Source organism: Gracilinanus agilis, chromosome 1 (genome assembly GCF_016433145.1).
Source record: "Gracilinanus agilis isolate LMUSP501 chromosome 1, AgileGrace, whole genome shotgun sequence".
Lineage (NCBI taxonomy): Eukaryota > Metazoa > Chordata > Mammalia > Didelphimorphia > Didelphidae > Gracilinanus > Gracilinanus agilis.
The window spans coordinates 32,308,512-32,330,883 of record NC_058130.1 but is presented as its reverse complement, the minus strand read 5'-3'; the positions used below and the strand labels follow the sequence as shown (position 1 = coordinate 32,330,883).

Here is a 22,372-nt window from a genome sequence, read left to right as displayed (position 1 = left end):
ATATATCCCGTTTTATATACTGAATCAATTTCCATGCACACCAGAGTCATGCAACATTTAAAGGATTCCAGTGAATGCTTTTGTGATATGACTAATCACTCTCACTTGGGTTTATTTTGGTCCTAGGCAGCTCAACAAATTAAGTGCAGCCAATATTTATTAAATGTCTACTCTTTGCAAGATATTACCCAAGAACGGGGTTACTAGAGACTGGTGCTTGATGTGATGTTTCTGTTTTATGAACTTTTTTTCTACAGAGGGAAATAACCCTAGAATTAACATAGTTCCTTGAGCTGTGTCTTTCTTTCTCCATCAGAGTGATAAAGGATAAATGCTTGTTGAAATGAATTAGATTAAGTTTATGCTCCGTGCCAAGTAAAACCCTTTGCACTGAATAATCAAAGATAAAAATGAAAGCGGAAAGAACCCTGATTCTTGGAATCAGAGGCTCAGAGTATCAAATCCTCCATCCAGTGTTTACTACCTTGTGTCCTTGAGCAAGTCACTCACCTCTTGTGCCTCTTTCCTCATTTGTCAAAGGAGGGTTGGGCTAGATGGCCTCTAAGGTCTCTGTTGACTCAAAATCTATGATTTTTCTGACATATGAAATAGTCTCTGTTCTCAAGGAGTTATTCTAAAATGCCGCTGTACTAGGTAATATCACATTTAAAAAAAAAAGAAAAATTTCCTCAGAATTTCCAATGATTCATGAATTTATTGGTTTGAGCCCAGGAAACCTTTTCTGTTTCCCTTTCATGCAGCCTTCCCTCTATTGTTTGCAGTTTTTTTCCTGTTTGTAGCTTGTTTGTACAGAGCTGTTTACACATAATCTCCCCCATTAGGCCATGAGCTCCTTGAGAGCAGACACTACTTTTGGCCTGCCTTTGTATCCCCAGCTCTTAGCACAGTGCCTGGCACATAGGCTATGCTTAACAAATGTTTATTGACTGTCAGACTAGATTCGTATTTCTTCTGCTGCTAGAGAGGCCATTAGATGAACTTCACAAATTAAAATGACTAACAATGCATCACCTTTCTAAGATTATTGCTTTGCAGCAAGAAGGGTCTTTAGAGGCCATTTAGTTGAATGCTCTCATTTTAGAGATGAGGAAATTGAGGCCCGAAGAGGTCAATTGAGTTGCCCAAGGACACTACACTGGACATACAGAGTTTACATAATGCTTACCCTATGTTAGGAGTGCTCTAAGTACATTACTAAGTACTTACTGCTTGCACTGATCCTCACAACAACACTAGGAGGTTGCTGTTATCATGCCCATTTTGCAGATGCAGAAACTGAGGCAAACAGAAGTTAAGTGACCTTTTGAGGGTCACATAGGTATCAGAGGTCTGCGACCAGATTTGAATTCAGGTTTTCCTCTCTCTAGTCCTGGCATCCTATTCGCTGCACTGCCTCGCTACCCCAGTAGTATGTGGCCAGTTTGAGCTCAGGATTTGTGAAACATGCTCAGTATCTCTGCACTCCATCTAGCTGCATCCCAGTGGCTAGCCAAATGGTCATGTTGGCTCTGCCCTTTGATATTCCCGAGCTTCCTTGTGCGCATTGAGATCGCCTTCTGGATGACAGATGAACTTTGCTTGTTGACAGACCTATAGCTGAGGCTTTTCCAGTTGGGTCAGACCTGGTAGATCTTCCCCTGTTGGTGTGGGTGTTAAGGTCCCAGAATCCCTTCCATGCCAGTGTGAGGCAGTAGAGTAGCCCTTTAGTGGAGGTGTGTAGAATTCAAGCTGGTAGTGAACAACTAGGAGAAAGGAAGCATGGTGTCACGGGCACGTAGAGTCTAGGATGACTTTGGATTCAAGATGACTTGGGGACCTGCCTTTCTCATAGAGTAGCTGGGGGGGGCCATAAACAGATCCCTTAGGCTCTGGGGGCCCCAGGTGACTCTCTAAAACGGTAGAAGTTGAAGACCAATGACTTCCTTTATCCCTGGGGGAAAGGTTATCATTTTTTCCTGTTGGTACCATGTTTGTATATTGCTGTTTCCATGGAACCTCTCAGGAAGGGATGTCCCTCTACACTGATGAAACCACAGATTCATAGACAAGTCAGACTTGAAGTCCAGAAGACTTGGGTTCAAAATTTTCTCCTGAAACTTACCAGCTGCTCAGTATAGTGCAAAAATGAGTGACTCTGGACCTGTGTTCAAAGTTTGCTTCTGACACTTATGACCTGTATAATAGAAAAGGATTCTACTTGGGAATCCCCCATATTGACGATGTCACAGATAGAACAAGGCAAGTTCACCTTCTGGGGCCTCAGTTCCTCATCTAGAAAGCAAGGGAAACGGAACAGATGGAATAGCAGCTTGAGCTGGTTTTCCACCTACATTCTTCTAGAGTCACCATCTGCCTAGACCTCTGTTTACTCCTTTGTACAATAGTGGGCTAATGCTAGGTGGTTTCTGAGCTTCCTTCCAGGTCAAATCTAGGACATATACAGATTCACATCTGTGTGGGGAAGGGAGTTTCATATGAGAACTCCTGATTTAGAAAATAAATAATCATATCCCTGAAAATATCATTGTTAAAATGGGGAGGCAGAATGGGATAATGGAAAGAGCACTGAACCTAACATCAAAGGCCCTGAATATAAAGCTCCCCCCTTCCTCCTGCTACTCAAGTAACTCTCACCAAATGACTTCGCCTACCTGGATCATGTCAACAAGCATTTATTAGGGCATCTAGGTGGTCCAGTAGATAGAGAGAGCACTATACCAGTTCAAATGAGCCTCAAACAATTACCAATTCAAATGATACACTTGATACAATGTGATCCTTAGGAAAGTTACTTTACCCTGTTAGCCTCAGTTTCCTCATTTGTAAAATGAGCTGGAGAAGAAAATGGCAAACCACTTCAGGATCTTTGTCAAATGAAGACATGAAGGAGTTGAATGCAACTGAACAATAACAATAAGGAGCATCTATTTCTTGAACTTTAAAACAAGTTCCAGAAAAGTTCATCAACCAATCAATTAAATCATTTGTTAAATGCCTACTCTATGTAAAAGGCATGATGATGGTTTCAAGACCCAAACAGAAATGGGACCTCTGCAGGCCACATATTGACTTAGAAAACAACAAATTAATATTATCTATGTTGTTTTCTATTTTTATTTATTTTCTTAATCCTCTCTGCATTATATTTTAATCTGGCTCCTCCCTGAGTTTTGCTCATGAGTTTGACATCTCTGTGCTACATGCAAATAAAATCAATGAAAAAATCCCTGTCCTCAAGGAGTTTATATTTTAACAGAAGTCACAAGAACATATATATTATGTATTTATAAGTAGAATTAAAATGAAGGCACCAAATATCAATAAATACAAAGTAAAGTATAGTGTAGTTGGGGAGGGAAGACATTAGTGATTGGGAGGGCTGTTGGTCAGGAAAGACTTCATGTGGAAGGGAATCCTTTGACCATATCTTGATGTAAAAGAGGTGTCTTCTGGGGAGTGTGGGCAGAGGGAGGAGGATATCTGAGACACTGGCCAAAGCCAGCAGGATCAGAGCTATTTTCTGTGATATAATCCTTCGTGTGGCAGGCAAAATTGGTTTCCTATCAGTCAGATGTGAGGTGGAAAAAAAAAGCTTCTCATAATGTATCTTTGGTGCTAAACTCTTGAATTAAAATAACAGCTGCTTGATAGGACTTTTTTCTTAAGTAACAATTTCTCAGGGAAGGAAAAGAGAAATGATTAAAGTGGGAAGGTTCCTTTAGGCAAACCAAATAACTGTCACTTTAGCAAGTTAACAGGATCAATTAGGGAGGTGAAAATGGGCATTATGCACTGTAAGAATGGAGCTTCTCAGATCCCCAGGAGCTCAGGCAACAGGATTTTGAGAGTCAGAATGAAACTGTGTTTAGCCTTGTAGCACGTTTGTCTGGGTCTATTTCCTGAGTGGGGAAAAAAATGGTGCAGTAGAGATTCAATGCTGAATCAATGTCTCTTGCTAATTTGGTAGGTGATGGTTGCTGAAGCCTTGGATATATCCAGAGAAACCTACTTGGCCATATTGATGGACAGATCCTGTAATGGTCCAGTACTGGTTGGCAGCCCCCAGGGAGGGGTTGACATTGAAGAGGTGGCGGCCACTACTCCAGAACTAATATTTAAGGTATATTTATATTAAAGAAAACTTCCTTTATTTGATTCTACTGAGGAAATTATTAGAAAAGTACCGGTCTGCTTGTTATATCACCTCACCTACTCAGACATCTTCAGTGGCTCCCTCTTTCCTCTATATGAAAATATAGACTCAAACAGACATGAAAAGAAATGTGAAATTACCCCAAAATGGGACTTGTTTTGCTGACTCTTGCTTTTATACTTATTTTTTTATATTTCTGTTTAACAACCTCCTCCTATTACATTATACCTTGATTCCCTGTCCTTTTCTCTATATAGAGGTTGATTTGGATTGTATTCATGTATTTAATTAGCAGGAAAGCACCCTGGCTTAGTAGAGGGAAAGCTGACCTGAAACCAGGAAGACCTGAGTTCAAGTTCTCCCTTTGCCCTGTTCTGATTGTGTGACCCTGGGCATTCAATCAGGCTCTTAGTTCCCCAGGTGATTTTGTAAGAGTCTTACATGTTGGAAAGATCCTAATCCACAATGACAGAGGAAGTTTCCTCAGTGGGTATTCCTCAGTAGGGAAATCACAGGTTTTGTCTCTATCTCAATTAACAAAAAGTATTTTAAAAACTTAAATTAATTATTTCTATCTGGAATTCAAGTGAGCTATTTGTTTCTTATTCTGATTGCACAAGACTGTCCAGCCAGTTTTACAATTTCGTTGTATGACTTTCAAAGGCCTTATACATGTTATCTGTAATAAGGGGATAAAGCACATTGGATGGGGTTTGTGGGTCCCTAAGTCAGTAGGTGGAAAAGGAGCGTAGAATAGTGGAGGTAATACATATCTCATGTGATTCTTCCCAAAATGAGCAAAAATCAGGTGATATTCCACCTTGATCAGGGTATGATATGGCAAATTAAGGAATTTTAAACCTCAAACCTTGGCATATGTTATAGCTACATATCTATATCTATATGTATGTATGCATATATGCCCTCAGAATCGAGGTCCACATAAAATTCAAGCAGAAATATTTATTTTCTAATTGAAAAATCATTCTTTTAAAAATACAGTAGGGATTTGATCTGCTATTTCTCAAATTGAAGGATCTCCCAAGTGAGGAAGTTCTCCTTATCAGTGAAGATTAGGACCATGTCTGAAGTTTAGAGTCCTGCAAACTTCCTAGAACAATGAGTGGTTGAATGACATAACCAGGTTCACACAACTAAGATATGTCATAGGCAAAACTTGAACTCAGGTCTTCCAGGATATGAAATTAGCTATCTAAGCAATTAGCTTTATTTCCTGTTTCAAAATATGTAGCATTTTTTTAACATAAAAATTCAAGAGTTTTATGGGAAAACGTGTATTTTTCTTTTTCTTTTTTAAAATATATTTTATTTTCCCAATTGCATATAATAATAATTTTCCACATAACATTTTCTGAAGTTATAATATGCAAATTGTTTCTCTCCCTTCCTTCTCTACCCCCTCCTCAAATGGTAGGCAATTTGATCTGAATTATATACATGTATTATCATGCAAAACAGATTTCCATATTGTTCATTGTTGTAAGAGAATACTCATAAAAAACCAAAATCCCCAAATAAAAACACAAATAAATGAAAATGAAAAATAGCATTCTTTGATCTGTATTCCAACACCAATGGTTCTTTCTCCTTAGGTGAATAGCTTTCATTGTCATAAATAATTCAGACTTGTCATGGATAATTGTATTGCTGAGAGTAGCTCAGATTTTACAGTTGATCATATTAAAATATTGATGTTACTGTGTATAATATTCACCTGGTTCTGTTTATTTCACTGTGCATCAGTTCGTGTAGTTCTTTCTGAAATTATTCTAATCATAATTTCTTATAACACAATAGTATTCCATCACCAACATACACCATGATTTATTCAATCATTTCCCAACTGATGAGCATCACTTCAATTTCCAGTTTTTTTCTACCACAAAAATAGCTGCTATAAATATTTTTGTACAAGTAAATACTTGCCATTTTTTTTCATCTCTTTGTGATAGAGAACTAGTAATGGTATAAGATCAAAGAGTATGCACAATGTCATAGACAAATTGCCTTCCAAAATGGTGAGATCCATTTACAAATCCACCAACAATGCATTAGTGTCTCAATTTTACCACATCCCCTCCAACATTTACCACTTTCCTTTATATTGACCAATCTCATACATTTGAGGTAGTGCCTCAGTGCTGTTTAAATTTACATTTCTCTAATCAAGAATGATTTAGAACAGTTTTTCATATGTTTATTGGTAGCTATGATTTGTTCATCTGAAAAATATAGATGAAGAAAACTACTTATTCATATCCTTTGACCATTTGTCAATTGGAGAATGGCTTATTGTCTTATCAATTTGACTTGGTTCTCTATAGATTTAAGAAATGAGACCTTTATCAGAGAAATTTGTTATAAAAGACTTTCCCCAGTTTATTTCCTTCTAATCTTGGTTACTCTGGTTTTGCTTATATAAAACCTTTTTAAATTTAATTTAGTCAAAATTATTCATTTTATATCTTAAAATGTTCTCTCTCTCTTGTTTGGCCATAAATGTTTTCCTTTTCCAAAATCTGACATGGTCAATTATTCTGTGTTCCCCCAATTTACTTATGGTATCACCATTTATATCTAAAACCCATTTTGACCTTATCTTGGAATAGGGGGTGAGATACTGGTCTATACCTACTTTCTGACATACTGATTTCCAGTTTTCCCAACAGTTTTTGTCAAATAGTGAGTTCTTATCCCCCAAACTGGAACATCTAGTTTTATCGAACACTAGGTTGCTAAGGTCATTTACTCCTGTATATTTTGCATCTATTCTATTCCATTGATCTACCATTCTATTTCTTAGCCAGTTCCAGATGTTTTGATGATTACTGCTTTAGAGTATAGTTTGAGATCTGGTACTGCTAGGCCACCTTCCTTCACATTTTTTTCCATTAATTATCTTGACATTCTTCATATTTTGTTCTTCTTGATGAATTTTGTTATTTATAATATAACCTTTTGATAGTTTAATTGGAATGGCACTGAATAAGTAACCAAATTTAGGTAAAATGGAAAACATATATTTTCTCATTAAAAATATTTTTTGGGGGGCAGCTGGGTGGCTCATTGGATTGAGAGCCAGGCCTAGTGATGGGAGGTCCTAGGTTCAAATTTGGCCTCAGACACTTCCTCACTGTGTGACCCTGAGCAAGTCACTTGACCCCCATTGCCTAGCCCTTACCACTCTTCTTCCTTGGAGCCAATACACAGTATTGATTCCAAGACTGAAGGTAAGTGTTTTAAATATAAATATAAATATATTTCTTGATAAACATGGTTGAGAACTCCTTTAATCCCTACTTTTAAAAGAGACAATCACTTGAACCCAGGATCTCTAAACTGTAGCCAATGGAGTCTCAGTATCACACTCAGAATTATCATGGTGAATATGGAGAAGTAGGTGGCCACCAGGTTGCATAAGAAAGAATCAATTAACTCTGGTCAGAAAGGAAACAAATCCAAGCTTACAGTAGGATTGAGTCCATGAGTAGTATTTGTCTTACAGCCTGCTTGAGATAGAGAGAAGTAAGCTTTTTTCCTCCTTAAGTTGATTTTTGAAAAATAAATATGCTGTATGATTTGAACACAAAATCTGATTACATATATATGCATATGTGTATATATATATGTATACATATATATATATGGAGTGACTACTATTACTAAATGGACTCTTACCTTCTGTCTTATAATCAATAGTACTGTGATGTAATAATTAAAATGGATTTAACAAATATAAGAATTTAAAAAATATATTTTGGTCACTGTTTAAAACAACTTCTCAACTCAAAATGACTGTAAGCTTTGCTTATTTTTAATGTAATCAATCAGCAACTTTTAATTTAATCAATCAAGAATTTAAAGTACCCTTACTTAATACTTAGTAAGTCACTAAGTAAGAATTCACAAGTCACTAGAAAAAAAAGTTCACTGCCCCCCAATGGCCACAAGCAATGGACCCCCCTTGGGCAGTACTTGGCAAATTGGGAGGTAGAGATATTAAAGTGAGAAATACAGGGAAAAGGTAGAAAAAAATTGCCTATCTACAAATACCCTAAGTCCTAATTCTAGTGCATCCAGACCAGCAGATCCGAAATGCAAATCTCATCAGAATCCAAAGTCTGGACTAGGAAGCCAAAATCCAAAGAGCCAAGAGACACTGAAAACTGTGCAGGGGGAAAATGGGCCACACCTGAGCTACATTCCCCCCCATCCTTGGTACAGGGGCTTGGGAGATAAATTTGGCTGAGATCCATGCTCAGAGACTCTTTTTGGGCTTTGCTTTGCTTAGAGTGTGTCTCTGACTCTGTGCTCTGCTCACTTGAAGGAACGAATCCCTTTCCCTCTTATTGTTGTTATTAAAACCTTTAATTTAAAATTATCTGGAGTATTTAATTCATTTTTATTCCTACAAAACCATCCAAGAACCTTCAGCATACATGAGGCCAAGACCACCGAGAGCCTGCACCAGAGCTCACTCTGAAGAGAGTGTTCCACCAAAAAGCTCCAACCAAAAGAGAGAGAGTCTTAGGGGAAGAGCCAAGGAAGGAATGAATCAATCTTCTCCTTGGTCTCACCTTTTTATAGTCCTTTTCCACTCACTTTCTATCTCTCTCCCACTTCAGGGGAATTAATCACACCCTCCCAATTTGCTAAGTACTGCCCAAGGGGGGTCCAGTGCTTGTGGCCATTGGAGGGGGGGGTGTGTGAACTTTTTTTTCTAGTGACTTATGAACTCTTACTTAATACTTAAGTATTAAGTAAGGGTACTTTAAATTCTTGATTGATTAAATTAAAAGTTGCTGATTGATTACATTAAAATAAGCAAAGAGAGTTTAATTATTTTTTTATAGTGTATTGGTTAGAAGACAGATAAGCAGTAAGGGCTAGGCAATGGGGGTTAAGCTAGGAAGTGTCTGAGGTCAATTTGAACCCAAGATCTCCCAACTCCAGGCCAACCTAACTGCCCTCATAATGTTTGAAAGATTATTCTTTCTCTCACTTTCTTCTTTTCTCCCTCCCTCCCTCTTTTCCATCCTTCCTTCTTTCCTTCCTTCCTTCTTTTCTTCCTTCCTTCCTTCCTTATGCATCCTAATATATAGTTTTCAGAACTAAACACAATATTCTAGGTGTGTATGAGTAGGACAGAGTACAGTGCTCATATCACTTTCTCCTTTTAAAGATTCCATGCCTTTAAAAAGAAATAAAATAATAACTTTAACATATCACCCATCAAATGAGACAAATTAGATTAGCTTTAAAATTACATTTAAATGAATTTCAATATTTATCAGAATATTTTATTCATTCCTTTGAGATTTCTATCACAATTCTTTTATCCATTTCCATTCCCTCTTACTCTTTAAGTTCATATTGTAGCCTCTACTATTTTGCTTCTGCCTTTCTTCTTTATTTATCAAGGTTTTTCAAAGATTTTTTATGTTCATCATCATTGTCAGTCTTAATTACACTACAATATTAAAGTACTATGATTTATTTAACCGTTCTCATCTTACCTTGCTTTTAGTTTTTTTTAATTATAATTAATGCTGCTATAAAAAACCTTTGATAGATGCCTCCCTCCCTCTCTCTTTCCCTACTTCTTCTTTTCCTGCCCCCCCTTATTTCTCTCTCTTTCTCTGCTTCTCCCTCCCTAACTATATTCTGACTCTGCTTCCCTTCATGCAGCTAAGATTTAATTTGCTTTTGTGGCAGTCATATCTCTCCCTTGACTTGAGTTTTCACTCTACCAAAATCTTTTCATCCTTTGCCTGTGATCAAATAGGAAGCCAATGTACTTTCCTCATCTTGTACATGCAAATTCATTTTTTTTTACTCCAAATGTAGGACTTTATTTTTATCTCTCTTAAATGTTATCTTCATTTTGTTTTTTTAAATTGCTATCTTCAACATGTCATTCTAAATTATTTCAATCTTTTTGAATCTTGAATCTGTCATCCAACATGTCCATCTTCATTTTGTTCTGTTTACAGATTTGATGGCAAGTGCCTTTGTCTTAGTCATTGATAGAAATATTGATGTCCAAGGTTTTTTCTTGATCATAGCTTTGAGGTATTCCAATAATTCTCAAATATATTTTAGATTTGATTATAATAGATCTATTTTCTAGGTTGGTTGTTTTATCAATAAGATATTTCATGTTTTCCTCTGTTTTTTTTTTCATTCCTTTGATTCTACTTCATTGTTTCTAGATTTCCCATGACATCATTAGTTTCTAGATAGTCAGTTCTGATTTCCCTCTGTCAGCTTTTGGTTCTCCTTTTTCAAATGGCCTATTTCTTTTTGCTTTAATGTCATTTCTCTTTCCCACTTTTCCCTGCCTTTCTTAATTGGTTTTTGAAGCCTTTTTTGAGATCTTCCAGAATCTGTGTCCAACATTTTTCTTTTCAACTTTGCATGTGTTTCTTTTGCTTTTACTGTCCCCTTCTGTGTCTGTACCTTGCTCTTTGTCTCTGTAAAAATTCTTTAGAGTTAGGTGCTTTTTTTGTTGTTTGCCCATTTTTCCTATCTAATTATAGGTAGGCTTTGGGGGATGATGTGATATTCTGAGGTCTGAGAGCTCTGAGAGCCCCCTCCCCATCTTGATTCAATTAACCCTTTTGATGCTGATAGCTTAAAGATTTGCCTCAGGTTTAGGTGTAAGCTTTTGATCTCACTTTGATCTTTATCAAGTTAAGGGCTATATACTTGATCCAATCAGACACATCCTTAATTGTCCTGTCTTGGAGCCCTGCCCTGAACTTTAGGCAAAAATATCAGTCCTTAGTACTATCAATCACCCCAAAGTGTGAACTAAGTCCTTATCTCAAGCCCAGACTAGTATTCCCTGGGCTGGGGCTCCAGACTTCTCCATAGGTTTGGAATTTCAAAAGGGTATAGGTTGGCTTGTACCACTGTTTTCCCAGGCAGGATCTCAGGGTCTGGATGTTGGCTTGGACATAGGTTCCTGTACCTTGGTCAATAGATGCAGGGTGGGGGTGTGTGGCTTGCTCTTGGCTTGCTCTTCCCTCCTTGCTACAGTTTCTTGCTGGCTCTGCTCTCCTCTCACCCCCATGTCCCAGATGTTCTTTGCCTACCTTTTCGGTTTTTCTTTTCTTGAAAGTTGTTTCACTTTGTTTCCTTGTTGGTTCTTTCACTCCTCTATTCCTTTTGTGGTGATATTTTAATCTTGGTCTTGGTCATGTAAAAAGGTAATTTAAAATTGGGGTTTTACTTAACCCAAGCTAGGGAGATAATGTTCTTCTCAGGCTCAGAGAGCAAGATGACTATTTTCTGTCCTAGGCCAGTAGACAACCACTCTGACTTCATTTAAACAGTAACAGCTTTATTGTAAGTTGTTGAATAGGGCAAGGGAAGATATGTGAGCTGAGGATTCCCTACTATTAATAAACACTATCTTTTCCCCACCTTCTGACTCTGCAAAGAGTTGCTTCTGCCCTCAGCAGAGCCAAGGCTACATTCCCTCCCTCACTGTCTCAATTTTCCCCGTCTAATCTGATTTTCCTAGGCTAAGCCCACATTGATTACAGTGTGTAGTTAAAGTCACAGATTGTAGTGGAGTCAGGAACAGGTGCCAGGTGTGACTTAGTCACCAAGGTAAAGCCAGTACCCACCAAGGCAACTGAGCAGTTCAGGTCATCAATGCTGGTAATTCATTCTTGAGACTTCTCCAGAGTATAGGACCAAAAAGGTATTCAGGAACTAGATGGTTTCTCACATGAATGGCTTATAGATCAATATTGGGAGAGAACTTGGTTTTGGAGGTGTTTTCTTCTCCAGAATCCAAACCCAACTCCCAGATGACAGTTACCTTCCTCAGAACTTAACTCAAGATTCTGAGGGCTCCCCTGTACTTCCTGGTTTCTTTCATTCCATCAACTCTCTGTGTCTCCCCTCTGGTTTATTTTTTTCTTCCCAAATTCCCATCTATCGTGTGTCCCCTTTTACATATATGAACCTGCTAGCTTCATTTTTATTAACCTTGATACATACCTTTAATTCTTATTCTAATATCTAACACCCAAAACAACAAACCCCCTCTATACTTCCTATGCTATATTCTGTTAACTATTCCTAATCTTGGACATTCCCCTAGGAAAAAAAAATAAGGTAAGGGTAGGGTTTACAAAATACTTAGAGTTTCAACACAACAGAACCTTTGCACATTTCAAACAGTGTAGCAAACGAAAATATATCCTATCTTTATTACAAATTTCAAACTCATATAACACCAACACATTAGAACAACTATTTTGAAATCAATAGTTATCAACTCTTAAAATACTAAACTAATACAACAATCTTTCTATCTATAACTACTATATAATCCTAGAACAACATTTAAAGTAATTTTCCTCTAAACACAATTTTAGCCATAGCTTTTAAACAAACTTCATTTAAGGAAAAAAAAAAAACTTTGTGCAAATGCAATTTAAAACTCTTATCTGAACTATTCAAGCAGCCTTATCCTAGGTTCTATACTAATTCTTAACCCCATATTTAAATTGTTATATTAACTTTTTAACTAAACTTTTTATCTTTTTCTATATTTACTCTTTATACATATGATACATAATTACAATATATATTTACATAAATACAATTCTATAATACAAGTATGTATAAATATATACAGATAGATTTACATATATCTACAAAATACATAGTACTTTCATTATTTTTCATCTTATCTATGCCCTGATAGTAATCAAATAGAAAATCTAGAGTTCCTTCTATTCAATTAATACTTTATGGATCTAATCCTAACTATAGACTTATCCAGAAATTTCTTTTCCAACATAAAGACTCCCTTTTATCAAATGGGGTCAGCAAAATATATACATTTTATGAAATATGTATCCTAATCATATGTTGTGTTGTATGTACATACTTACTGAGTTTTCACACATTCCCCTTCTGAATTTAATTGATGATCTCCTTCTTTCTTCCCAGTATGTGCATGTTGGATGCCACTAAAATATGAACATATGTTTATGTTTTTTCAGCGGACTTTTTCTTACATGATCTTTTGTACAGTTGGATCCTCTTCTTACTTAAATTAAAACTCTTAAGAGTTTTAATTCTCTTTTTTGTCCTTTCAGCTCCAAAGTCTCTGTTCTCTTTCTGTTCTTGAATCTTTTCTTCCAGCTTTCCGTCTGGGCTGATATATCTTCCACTGAAATGCTTCTTCTTGAACTTTGTGCCGGTTGTCTATACTTGCTGAATGTCTACACTTGACTGATGTTTCTCAGCTTTCTTCTTCTGGATAAATTTCAGGAACTTCTGCCTCCCTATTTCCTAATTCTAGTTCAGTCTGAGTTCAGTCCTCATTTTCATCATTCTGACCACTATCTTTTCTTTAATTTTTCCTATTTCTGTGAGCTTTTTAGATTTTTACATTGAAATGGTGAAACCAAGAATTTTTTCCCAAAACATTTACAGATGATGGACTGCTGAGCAAAACTTCGAATTGCCCCAACCATTTCTCTTCTGTAGCTGATCATCTATTAACATTCTTCAGAAAAACTGAATCCCTGGGCTTTATATTATGTAGGGAATAATCAAGTGGTGGGGTTTGCTGGATTATGCCCATTTCATGGAGCTCTCTAAGTCTCTTTTGTAATGATTGTATATAAGCTGCAAGTTGAGAATCACCTCCCAATATAGAAATAAAACTAGGTTTACACATTTTGGCTTGTAATGGGGCATGACCATTCAGCATTTCGAATGGAGAAATATGCACACCCCCATTCAGTCTTGTACCTATATAGAAAACCACTAGAGGTAGTATTTCAGTCCATTTTAAATGAGTCTCTGAACAGACTTTACCAATCAATGTCTTGATTTCCCTGTTTATCCTTTCTACATGTCCAGAGCTCATGGATGGTAAGATGTATGAAATTTGATTCCCAAATTTTCATATATTTGTTTTAAAATGGACTGTGAGAAATACATTCCATGGTCTGAATCCACAAAAGATGGCAATCCAAACTAAGGTATTATCTCCTTTGATAGTACTTTTACTACAAATGCTGTATTGTTCTTCTTTGGAGGAAATGCTTCTGGCTACCTTGTCAACCTGTCTATGATGACTAGACAATATTGGAACCTTCCAATTTTGGGTATGTTTATTAAATCAATTTGTATGCTCTCAAATGGAGTATAAGCTAATGGTCAGTTGGAGAGGATTCTCATGGTGGCAGGGAGCTGCTCTGGATTACTCCATTATCTTGGCTCCACCACCAGAACTCTGTTGATAGAAATAATGAACAAAACAAGGCCAAAGACAGAACCTTGCATCTTCACAACACTAGAGATCTCCCTCCAGTGGAAGAATTCTTCCAGTAACATTGTTCAGTTCTCAAGTTATCTATCTTGTCATCTAGCCTATGTTACTTATTCTTTTCCAAAACTTGACCACAAAGGACCTTGGTACTTTTGCTGAACGCTGTCCCCTGTGTCTACCAAAATGTTGGGATTTTATTTATCTTGATTATATTTCATATTTCTCTATTCAAGACATCCTTCTAACCTATTGGAGTCTTTTTAAAAAATCTTTACTATTACTCATGTTAACTATTCCTCCTTTTTAGATTTTATCTCCAAATTTGATAGGTATCCTTCTCCATCTAACTACATCACAAAAAAAAGAAAAAAGAAAAGAAAATGAAGTCAGATATCTTGAAGAAAATACTCTGGTCTTTCTAATTATTGCCCTTCTTTCTAGCTATTCAACAACCATCCCTTTAGTAATGTATTATAAGATTTTGCCAGAAATAACATGAAGTACATTAACCTATATCTTTCAGGCTTCCATTGCAATAATAATAAAAAAGATTGTGATACTATCTACCTTTTTCATTCTCATTCCACCACTTGCATTCCCCACCTCTTTAAAAAACAAGTGACTATAGATCAGCAATTCCAGTTCTTTCACTATCTTTGGTTGGGGTTCATCTGGGATAGGTAACTTGAACTCATCTAGGTCAGATGGGTGTTCTCTTCTTAGCTCATTAACTTATCTTGGGTTTTAGTTCCCTGTTGGCCATTTTTATTCCATTCTTTCCATTCCAGAGATCATTCTATTCTAGAGAAAACAAGCCAAATTAGCATTGTATTATTGCCCTGCTTTCTCACCATTGTCCATTAAGATTGTCTCGTCTTCCTGGGGTGACATCCTTATCCTTTCTTTTTATCCTCCAACTTTTTTTCTGCCCTTTCTGTCTCCTTCAGAATTATTTCTTTCTACCTTCAGAATTTAATTCTTGAGAAATTCTCCTTCTAGGAATGAATTCCCCTATGGAGTTTCAGGTTATGGCATTCTTTATATTTTCTGAAATCTTTGTAATATACTCACCCAAAATCTAGGGGTGGCCCATCAGACTATCTGTGGCTCTTATTTCTTCCATATCACAGTTTCTCAGATGGAATGATTACTTTGATTAGCCTCAAAGGCTAGCAAAATATCAGCGTAAGCACCTAAATCCTCCTTGTTGACAAGTTTGAATCTTTGAATACTGAAATTAACACAAAGACAAGTGAAGAATGTTTTCCCTCTTCTGCTTTGTTTGAAAAAAATATTTCAGTAGATATCTAGATAATTGACATCCACCATCATTATTATATCATAAATCTCTACCTAGCTTATGATTTGATTCACTAACTCTTGATGTATTTATTTCACTTTTTCATTTCAGTTTCCTCTTTCCATGCCCTTGCTTTTCCCTACCTTGATCTTCAGTCACACTTTCTCCATCATACTCTTCTTTTTTTTCTAGCTGTCCTCATAAAATTAACCTTTTATCATATGCAATATCATTATACTCTATAACAACCCCCCTGCACATGTGCACTTACACACATATAAACACACACATTAGTATGTACATACACACAGCTTTTTCTCTTTGCATATCTTGCATCTTTTCAATAAAAGATTTTCATTTACATAAAAGTTTTTCATCCTGGAAAATTGGTCCATTTCCTAAGCCAGTTTCCCATTATGGATTTCATTGAACAATTTCTTAGTGATACCCACAAAGATAAATTTGTGTCTGTGCTGCATGTCAGGTCCATTTTCTTTGTTAGGTACACCGTCGGCCTTGTGTATGTGCATATATATACGAGACCATGGATTTTATTGTTGGATTCTTCTGGAATTCTTCTTTCTCTTCTCCTTTCCTTCCTCATCTTTATTTAGTATTTATAAGTTTGCAAAATACTTATATAGATTCACTAATATCATCACAACAATCTGGTGAGGTAGGTGATATTATTTCACCCATTTTAAAAATGGGAAAAATTAAATCTGAGATAGATTAAGTGACTTACTTGTCATACTATGTTTAGTCCTTGAGGCAAGACTTGAACTCACATTTCCAAACTCCAGGTCCTACATATTAGCTCCTATGCCATCTTGCTGCCTATATTTCTTGCATTTTTAACTCCAATGTTTGCCTAAACATTTCTATTACTTTTTTTCTTCTTATGTTATAGCTGATCTTCATGACAGTGCTTTGATTGCTAAAATAAATGTAGGCAGTTTTTCTCCATTGTCCCTCCCTTTTAAATGTATGCCCCTCCTGATCAGATTTGTAAGAATTTAGGCAAAAAGAATTTCATGTATTTCCCATTGAACCTAACAATCTCTGAAAATAAAATAATGACTTCATAACTTAACTTATCCATAATACCTTTGCAGTTAATCAGGGAGTACAATTTAAGCTGTTCATTTACTATAGAAATGAGTGGAATAATGGATGAGAAAGGTGGCTTAGGTTCTTTAGAAGAATGGCACCATATAAATCAAAGATTATATTAACAGTCCATGATGATGATAATTATTATGTTTAAATATTAAAGTAATGTTTAACCTATGTAGGAAAAGTGCTAAACTTAGCAGCAACATTGGGCAGGAGAACTATGCTTTGGAAGCTTTCCAAGAAATGTCATAAAAATTAACTGACTAAATATTCGTCAATGCCATCTGCATGGTAATTAAAAGTGAAAACGGGTGTCACAGTGTCTTGTCAGCATGCCACCCTGAAGAATTATATAGTTTTTGGAAGGACTATTTCATAGATGGTATGGTAATTAAAACATACCCTATAGGCAACTCCAGTAGCACCACTCAGAGAATTCTGGCAAATGGCCAGCCTTTAATTACTAATTTGCAAATATATACTGAGTGCTTTTCTTTTGAAGTTGTAAATCTTTCCAACTGAATGACTTAATTCTGTTTATTCATTTCATTCTAATAGGAGGAAATTGATATATTTGAAGGAATAAAAGATAGCCAGGCAGAGCGGATGGCGGAAAATTTAGGCTTTCGCGGTGCCCTGAAAACTCAGGTATGGTAAAGCAATATAGTCACAATGTGTATAATTTATTTCTCAAAACATTGATAACTACTTATTCAATTTCTCTTAATTAATTCATGGAAATGTCTGACACAACCAGACCTAGAGAATGTGTAATGTTTTAGAACAGTGATGGCAAACCTTTTAGAGACCAAGTGCCCAATCACAACCCTTACACTGTATGTGAGCCCCCTGCCTTACCCCAAACTGGGGAGGGAGGAAGCACTCCCATTGGGTTGCTGGGCAGTGGGGCAGGTGATGAGAGAAATGTCCTCAGGTGCATGGAGAGGGGGTGGGGAGCAGCCCTCTCCAACATGTATATCATAGGTTCACCAACAACAGTTTTAGAATCATTTGAATTGGATATGAGAAATACAAAGGTTTCTTTTCTTCCCATTTTGTTGCTGTTAATTAATTTTAGTTGTGTCCAGTTCTTAGTGACTCCACTGGGGATTTTCTTGGCAAAGATACTGGAGTGGTTTGCTGTTTCATTCTTCAGCTCATTTTACAGATGAGGAAAGTGAGGCAAACAGGATGAAGTAGAGTGTTCAGGGTCACACAGCTACTAAGTATCTGAGGCTAGATTTGAACTCACAAAGATGAATCTCCTTGACTCTAGGCCTCCACTCTATCTATTGTGCCACCCACATATAGAAGGCACTTAATAAATACTGATTAATTTGAACTGATGTAACAAATTATAGTATCTACAAAGATTTTTGAAAATGGCAACATTAAGTACTTTTTACTCCCCTTCATTTGGTTTTGTTATTAAGAAATAGGAAGTGGATTGCTGTTTTCAATATTGAAGTTAATATGGATCACAGGAAATTCACACAGTTTAATCTACATAATTAATGTATATTTTGGATGAACACTTACATACCAGTTGTATTTTTTTTGAAAATTCTTGCAATTTGTTAATTTAGTTTAAAGAATAGTTTATTTCAGTTATGCCTTTAACAATCAATACATATATGATGTCCAGCATTGTGCTAGGTGCTGTATGGGTGTTAATGTAGAAAAAATGATCTGTCCCTTAATTTCAAAATTCAAAATGATGATATTGAAAAATTAGAAAAGGATTAATTACCTCACTGATGATCACAGAGAGGCAATCACAGACAGGTGAGCTAAAGTAGTTGTCAGAAGTGTGCAAATAATAATGTTAATAATAACCCACATTGGGGGCAGCTAGGTGGCTCGGTGGATTGAGAGCCAGGACTAGAGATGGGAGGTCTCTGGGTTCAAATCTGGTCTCAGACACTTCTTAGCTGTGTGACCCTGGCCAAGTCACTTAACCCCCATTGCCTAGCTCTTAACCACTCTTCTGCCTTAGAACCAATATATGGTATTGGTTTTAAGATGGAAGGTAAGGGTTTTTAAAAATAATAATAATAAACCACATCTAAATAACATTTTACTAAGCATTTTTCTCACAGTTTCTTGAGGTAGATAGTATGGAATCATTTTCTTTTTCCAGATGAAGACATTGAGGTTCAGTGATGGTAGATGAATTATCCAAGATCACAAAGCTAATATGAGTCCAAGTTGGGATTATCTGACCTCCTTTGGCTCCAAGTTATTTGAGGATGGGGGAGGCCAGAAGCTAGGATTTGAATTTGAAAGGGAGAAGGGAAGGTGTTTGAGACAGAGAGAAGAGCATGGATAAAAGTAAGGAGGTACAAATGGATGATCAGTGGGATGGAAGCCAGGGACACTGACCTAGAAAGTGACCAGACCAATCTAGGCTTCATCCAGACCATCACAGACCCTCCTGTGAATGTCTCGATGCCTGGGCTCCTTTCCCTCCCTGCCCTCAATGATGCGGGAACCACTATTCCATTTCTATAGAAAGGCACTGGCAATTTGTCCCTGTATGATTTCTGACCTGTAAGCATTAGTCAAATCTTACTGCCACGAATAAAAACAGCATTTCAATACCTCTTTAAGATTTCAAAGGGGCAGCTGGGTAGCTCAATGGATTGAGAGCCAAACCTAGCGATGGGAGGTCCTAGGTTCAAATCTAGCCTCAGACACTTCCAAGCTGTGTGACCCTGGGCAAGTCACTTGACCCTCATTTCCTAACCCTTACCGCTCTTCTGCCTTGGAACCAATACACAGTATTGATTCTAAGACAGAAGGGAAGGGTTTAAAAAAAAAGATTTTAAAGAACTTTAATACATTATTTGATCCTTACAACAGTTACCCATGATGTTATTATTATCCCCATTTAATAGCTGAGAAAATTGAAGCTCAGAGAGTCTTCATGTCTTGCCTGAATGTTAAAGTTAGTAAGTACTTAGGGCAAGGTTTGAGCTCAAGTCTTCCTGACTCCAAGTTCAGCATCCTATTCATCATGCCACTTGCTTGTCTAGACCATACCCAGAGAGAACAAGATGAACAAGTATTTATTAAGAACCTTCTCTGTGCCAAGAACTGTGCTAAGAGCTTTACAGATATCTCCCTTTATCCTCACAACAACCCTTAAGCTAGGTGCCATAAGTGCCCTCATTTTACAGTTAAGGAAACTGAGGTAAACAGCATTTAAGTGACTTACACAATGACTTGTGCAAGGTCACACAGTCAGTAGCTTTGTGTGATTTGAATTTGAATCAGATCTTCCTGTTTCCAGCTATTTACCTCATTCCAGCTTTCAGTGAGCTTTAGTACTCACTTTTGCCAAATCTACACAGTGAAGTCCCCCCTTCACGATAAGCCCCACGAATCTGCTCCCAGACACATCACCCTTGGCACTGATACGTACTCTCGCAGTTTCCATGAAGTTGCTTCGCTCCCTCATCAATCTTCCTCTGCCATCACAGTCTCATGCTGTGATTTCTTTCCTCAATGAGTCTCATCCCATTCTCTGCATCATCCATGAATCAATCAGTCAGTCAACAAGTATTTTGATTGGACACATGCTCTGTCACAGACACCTACAGGCGGTGTTTTTGCCATGCCGAAAAGGAGTCCTCAGTATTGACCAAATGCCTTCAAGCTCCTGTGGAGCCTGTGGAGGAATTATCTAGCACGGGCAGCTGACAACTATCCTCACCTCACGTGGACGGCTGATATTCGCAGTCAGGCACTTTCTAAGAAGCTTTAATCCAGTGAAGATGGGATGAGGAGACCTCAGTTTGCACGCCAGCTCAGTCATTTGCTTCGTTGTGTGACCTTAGACAAATAATTTCTCCTCGTTGAATTTGAGTTTCCTCTAATGTAAAATGGCAGAAATGATATTTGCAATATTTACCTAATTGCCGTATTTTGAAGAAAACATTTTGTAAACTGGAAGACTCTGTGATTAGGAGTTACAGTTCTTATTAGAGGAGCTAAATAACCCAGTGAATAGAGCCCTGGGCTTGTGCTTAGGAAGACTCATCTTCTAAGAGTTCAAATCCATTTTTAGATACTTACTAGCTGTATGACCCTGAGCAAGTCATTTAACCCTGTCTCAGTTCTCCCATCTGTAAAACAGACTGTGGTGATGGTAAATGGTAAGCCACTCCGGTATCATCGCCAAGAAAACCCCAAAATGGACAGTCATGAAATGTCAGACATGACTAAAATAATCAAACATCCAAAACAATTAGTTCTTATTATTACACACAATCACCTCTCGAAATTTCAAGTGGAAATTAAACATTATTTAAAGATTTTGAATGTCTTGCAGCTTGGGTTGTTTTTTTTTTTTTGTTTGTTTTTTTTTGCCTATTTTTGGTTCTAAGTCAGTTTCTTCTGAAAATAGATAAACTCTTTTATGCAGTGGGCTACCATTTATTTTATCCTCTGCAATTGTATTTGTAGATTAATTAGATAAGTGAGACGGAGTTTCATAAAGAGCAAAAATAATTTCAGAAAATGGTGTCTTATTGCCTTAATGGCCTGTGACATTCTATGTGGCTTCAAAGGTTACTTAATTTACACCTAGGAAGTAGCTCTGGCAATGGGAGAATCTGGGATCCTGGAGAGATAAGAAAGAGTTCTTCTTTTGAATCAGAGGACCTTGGATTAAATGTTATTTCTATGGCTTCTACCTAAATGACCTTGAACAAATCCTCAAGCTCCCAGAGCCTCACATTCCTACTCTGTAAAATGAGAAGGTTGGACCAGATGGTCTGTTGAGGTCTATTCCAGCTCCAGGTCAGTGATTTATGGCCTCAAAGATCCCTTCTAGTTTACTTCTGAGGCTCAAGGTTTCCATGTGACATGCAGTTATAGCACACTCATGTTCTTCGTGTTATGTAAGTTCCAAATCTGTGATCCTGGGATTGATTTTCTTTTTTTTGAAGTCTCTTGGTTTCATTTCCCAGCATACATAGCATCCCTTAATCCCTCTCCCCTGATCTGTTGTCACAATAGATAAAATTAAAAAAAAAGGCAAAGGAGAAAGAAATTGAATTGAACAAAATTAATAAAAACCTCAGCAAATCTAAGAGGAACTGAAGTTACTATTCCCACCAACTTTTCCAAGAAAGATGGAAGCATATTCTCTTTGTCATTAATGAGAATAATAATAACTTTAAGATTTATAAAGCACTTTACAAATATTATCACATTTTACACTCACAACAGCCTTGAAAGAGAAATTTTATTATCTTCCTTTTACACTTGAGGAAACTGATTCAAACAGAGGTTAAGTGACTCACCAAGGGTCATGAAGCTAGAAAGTATATCTGAAACTGCATTTGAACTGATCTTCCTGACTGTGCCACCTTGCTGCTCCACTTTCAAACTCCCTTCACATATATATATATATATATATATATATATATATATATATATATATATGTAG

The 22,372-nt window shown here is 36.8% G+C and overlaps 1 protein-coding gene across 1 annotated transcript in view; it reads left to right on the top strand.

Annotated features, from left to right (window-relative positions):
• SUCLG2 (succinate-CoA ligase GDP-forming subunit beta) overlaps positions 1-22,372 on the top strand; it is a 359,237-nt gene that overhangs the window by 162,715 nt on the left and 174,150 nt on the right. Inside the window, exons 5-7 of the mRNA XM_044675780.1 lie at positions 3,989-4,141; positions 17,476-17,565; positions 17,700-17,757. Of these exons, the coding sequence (XP_044531715.1) occupies positions 3,989-4,141; positions 17,476-17,565; positions 17,700-17,757 (301 nt within the window). The remainder of the gene's footprint in view (positions 1-3,988; positions 4,142-17,475; positions 17,566-17,699; positions 17,758-22,372) is intronic.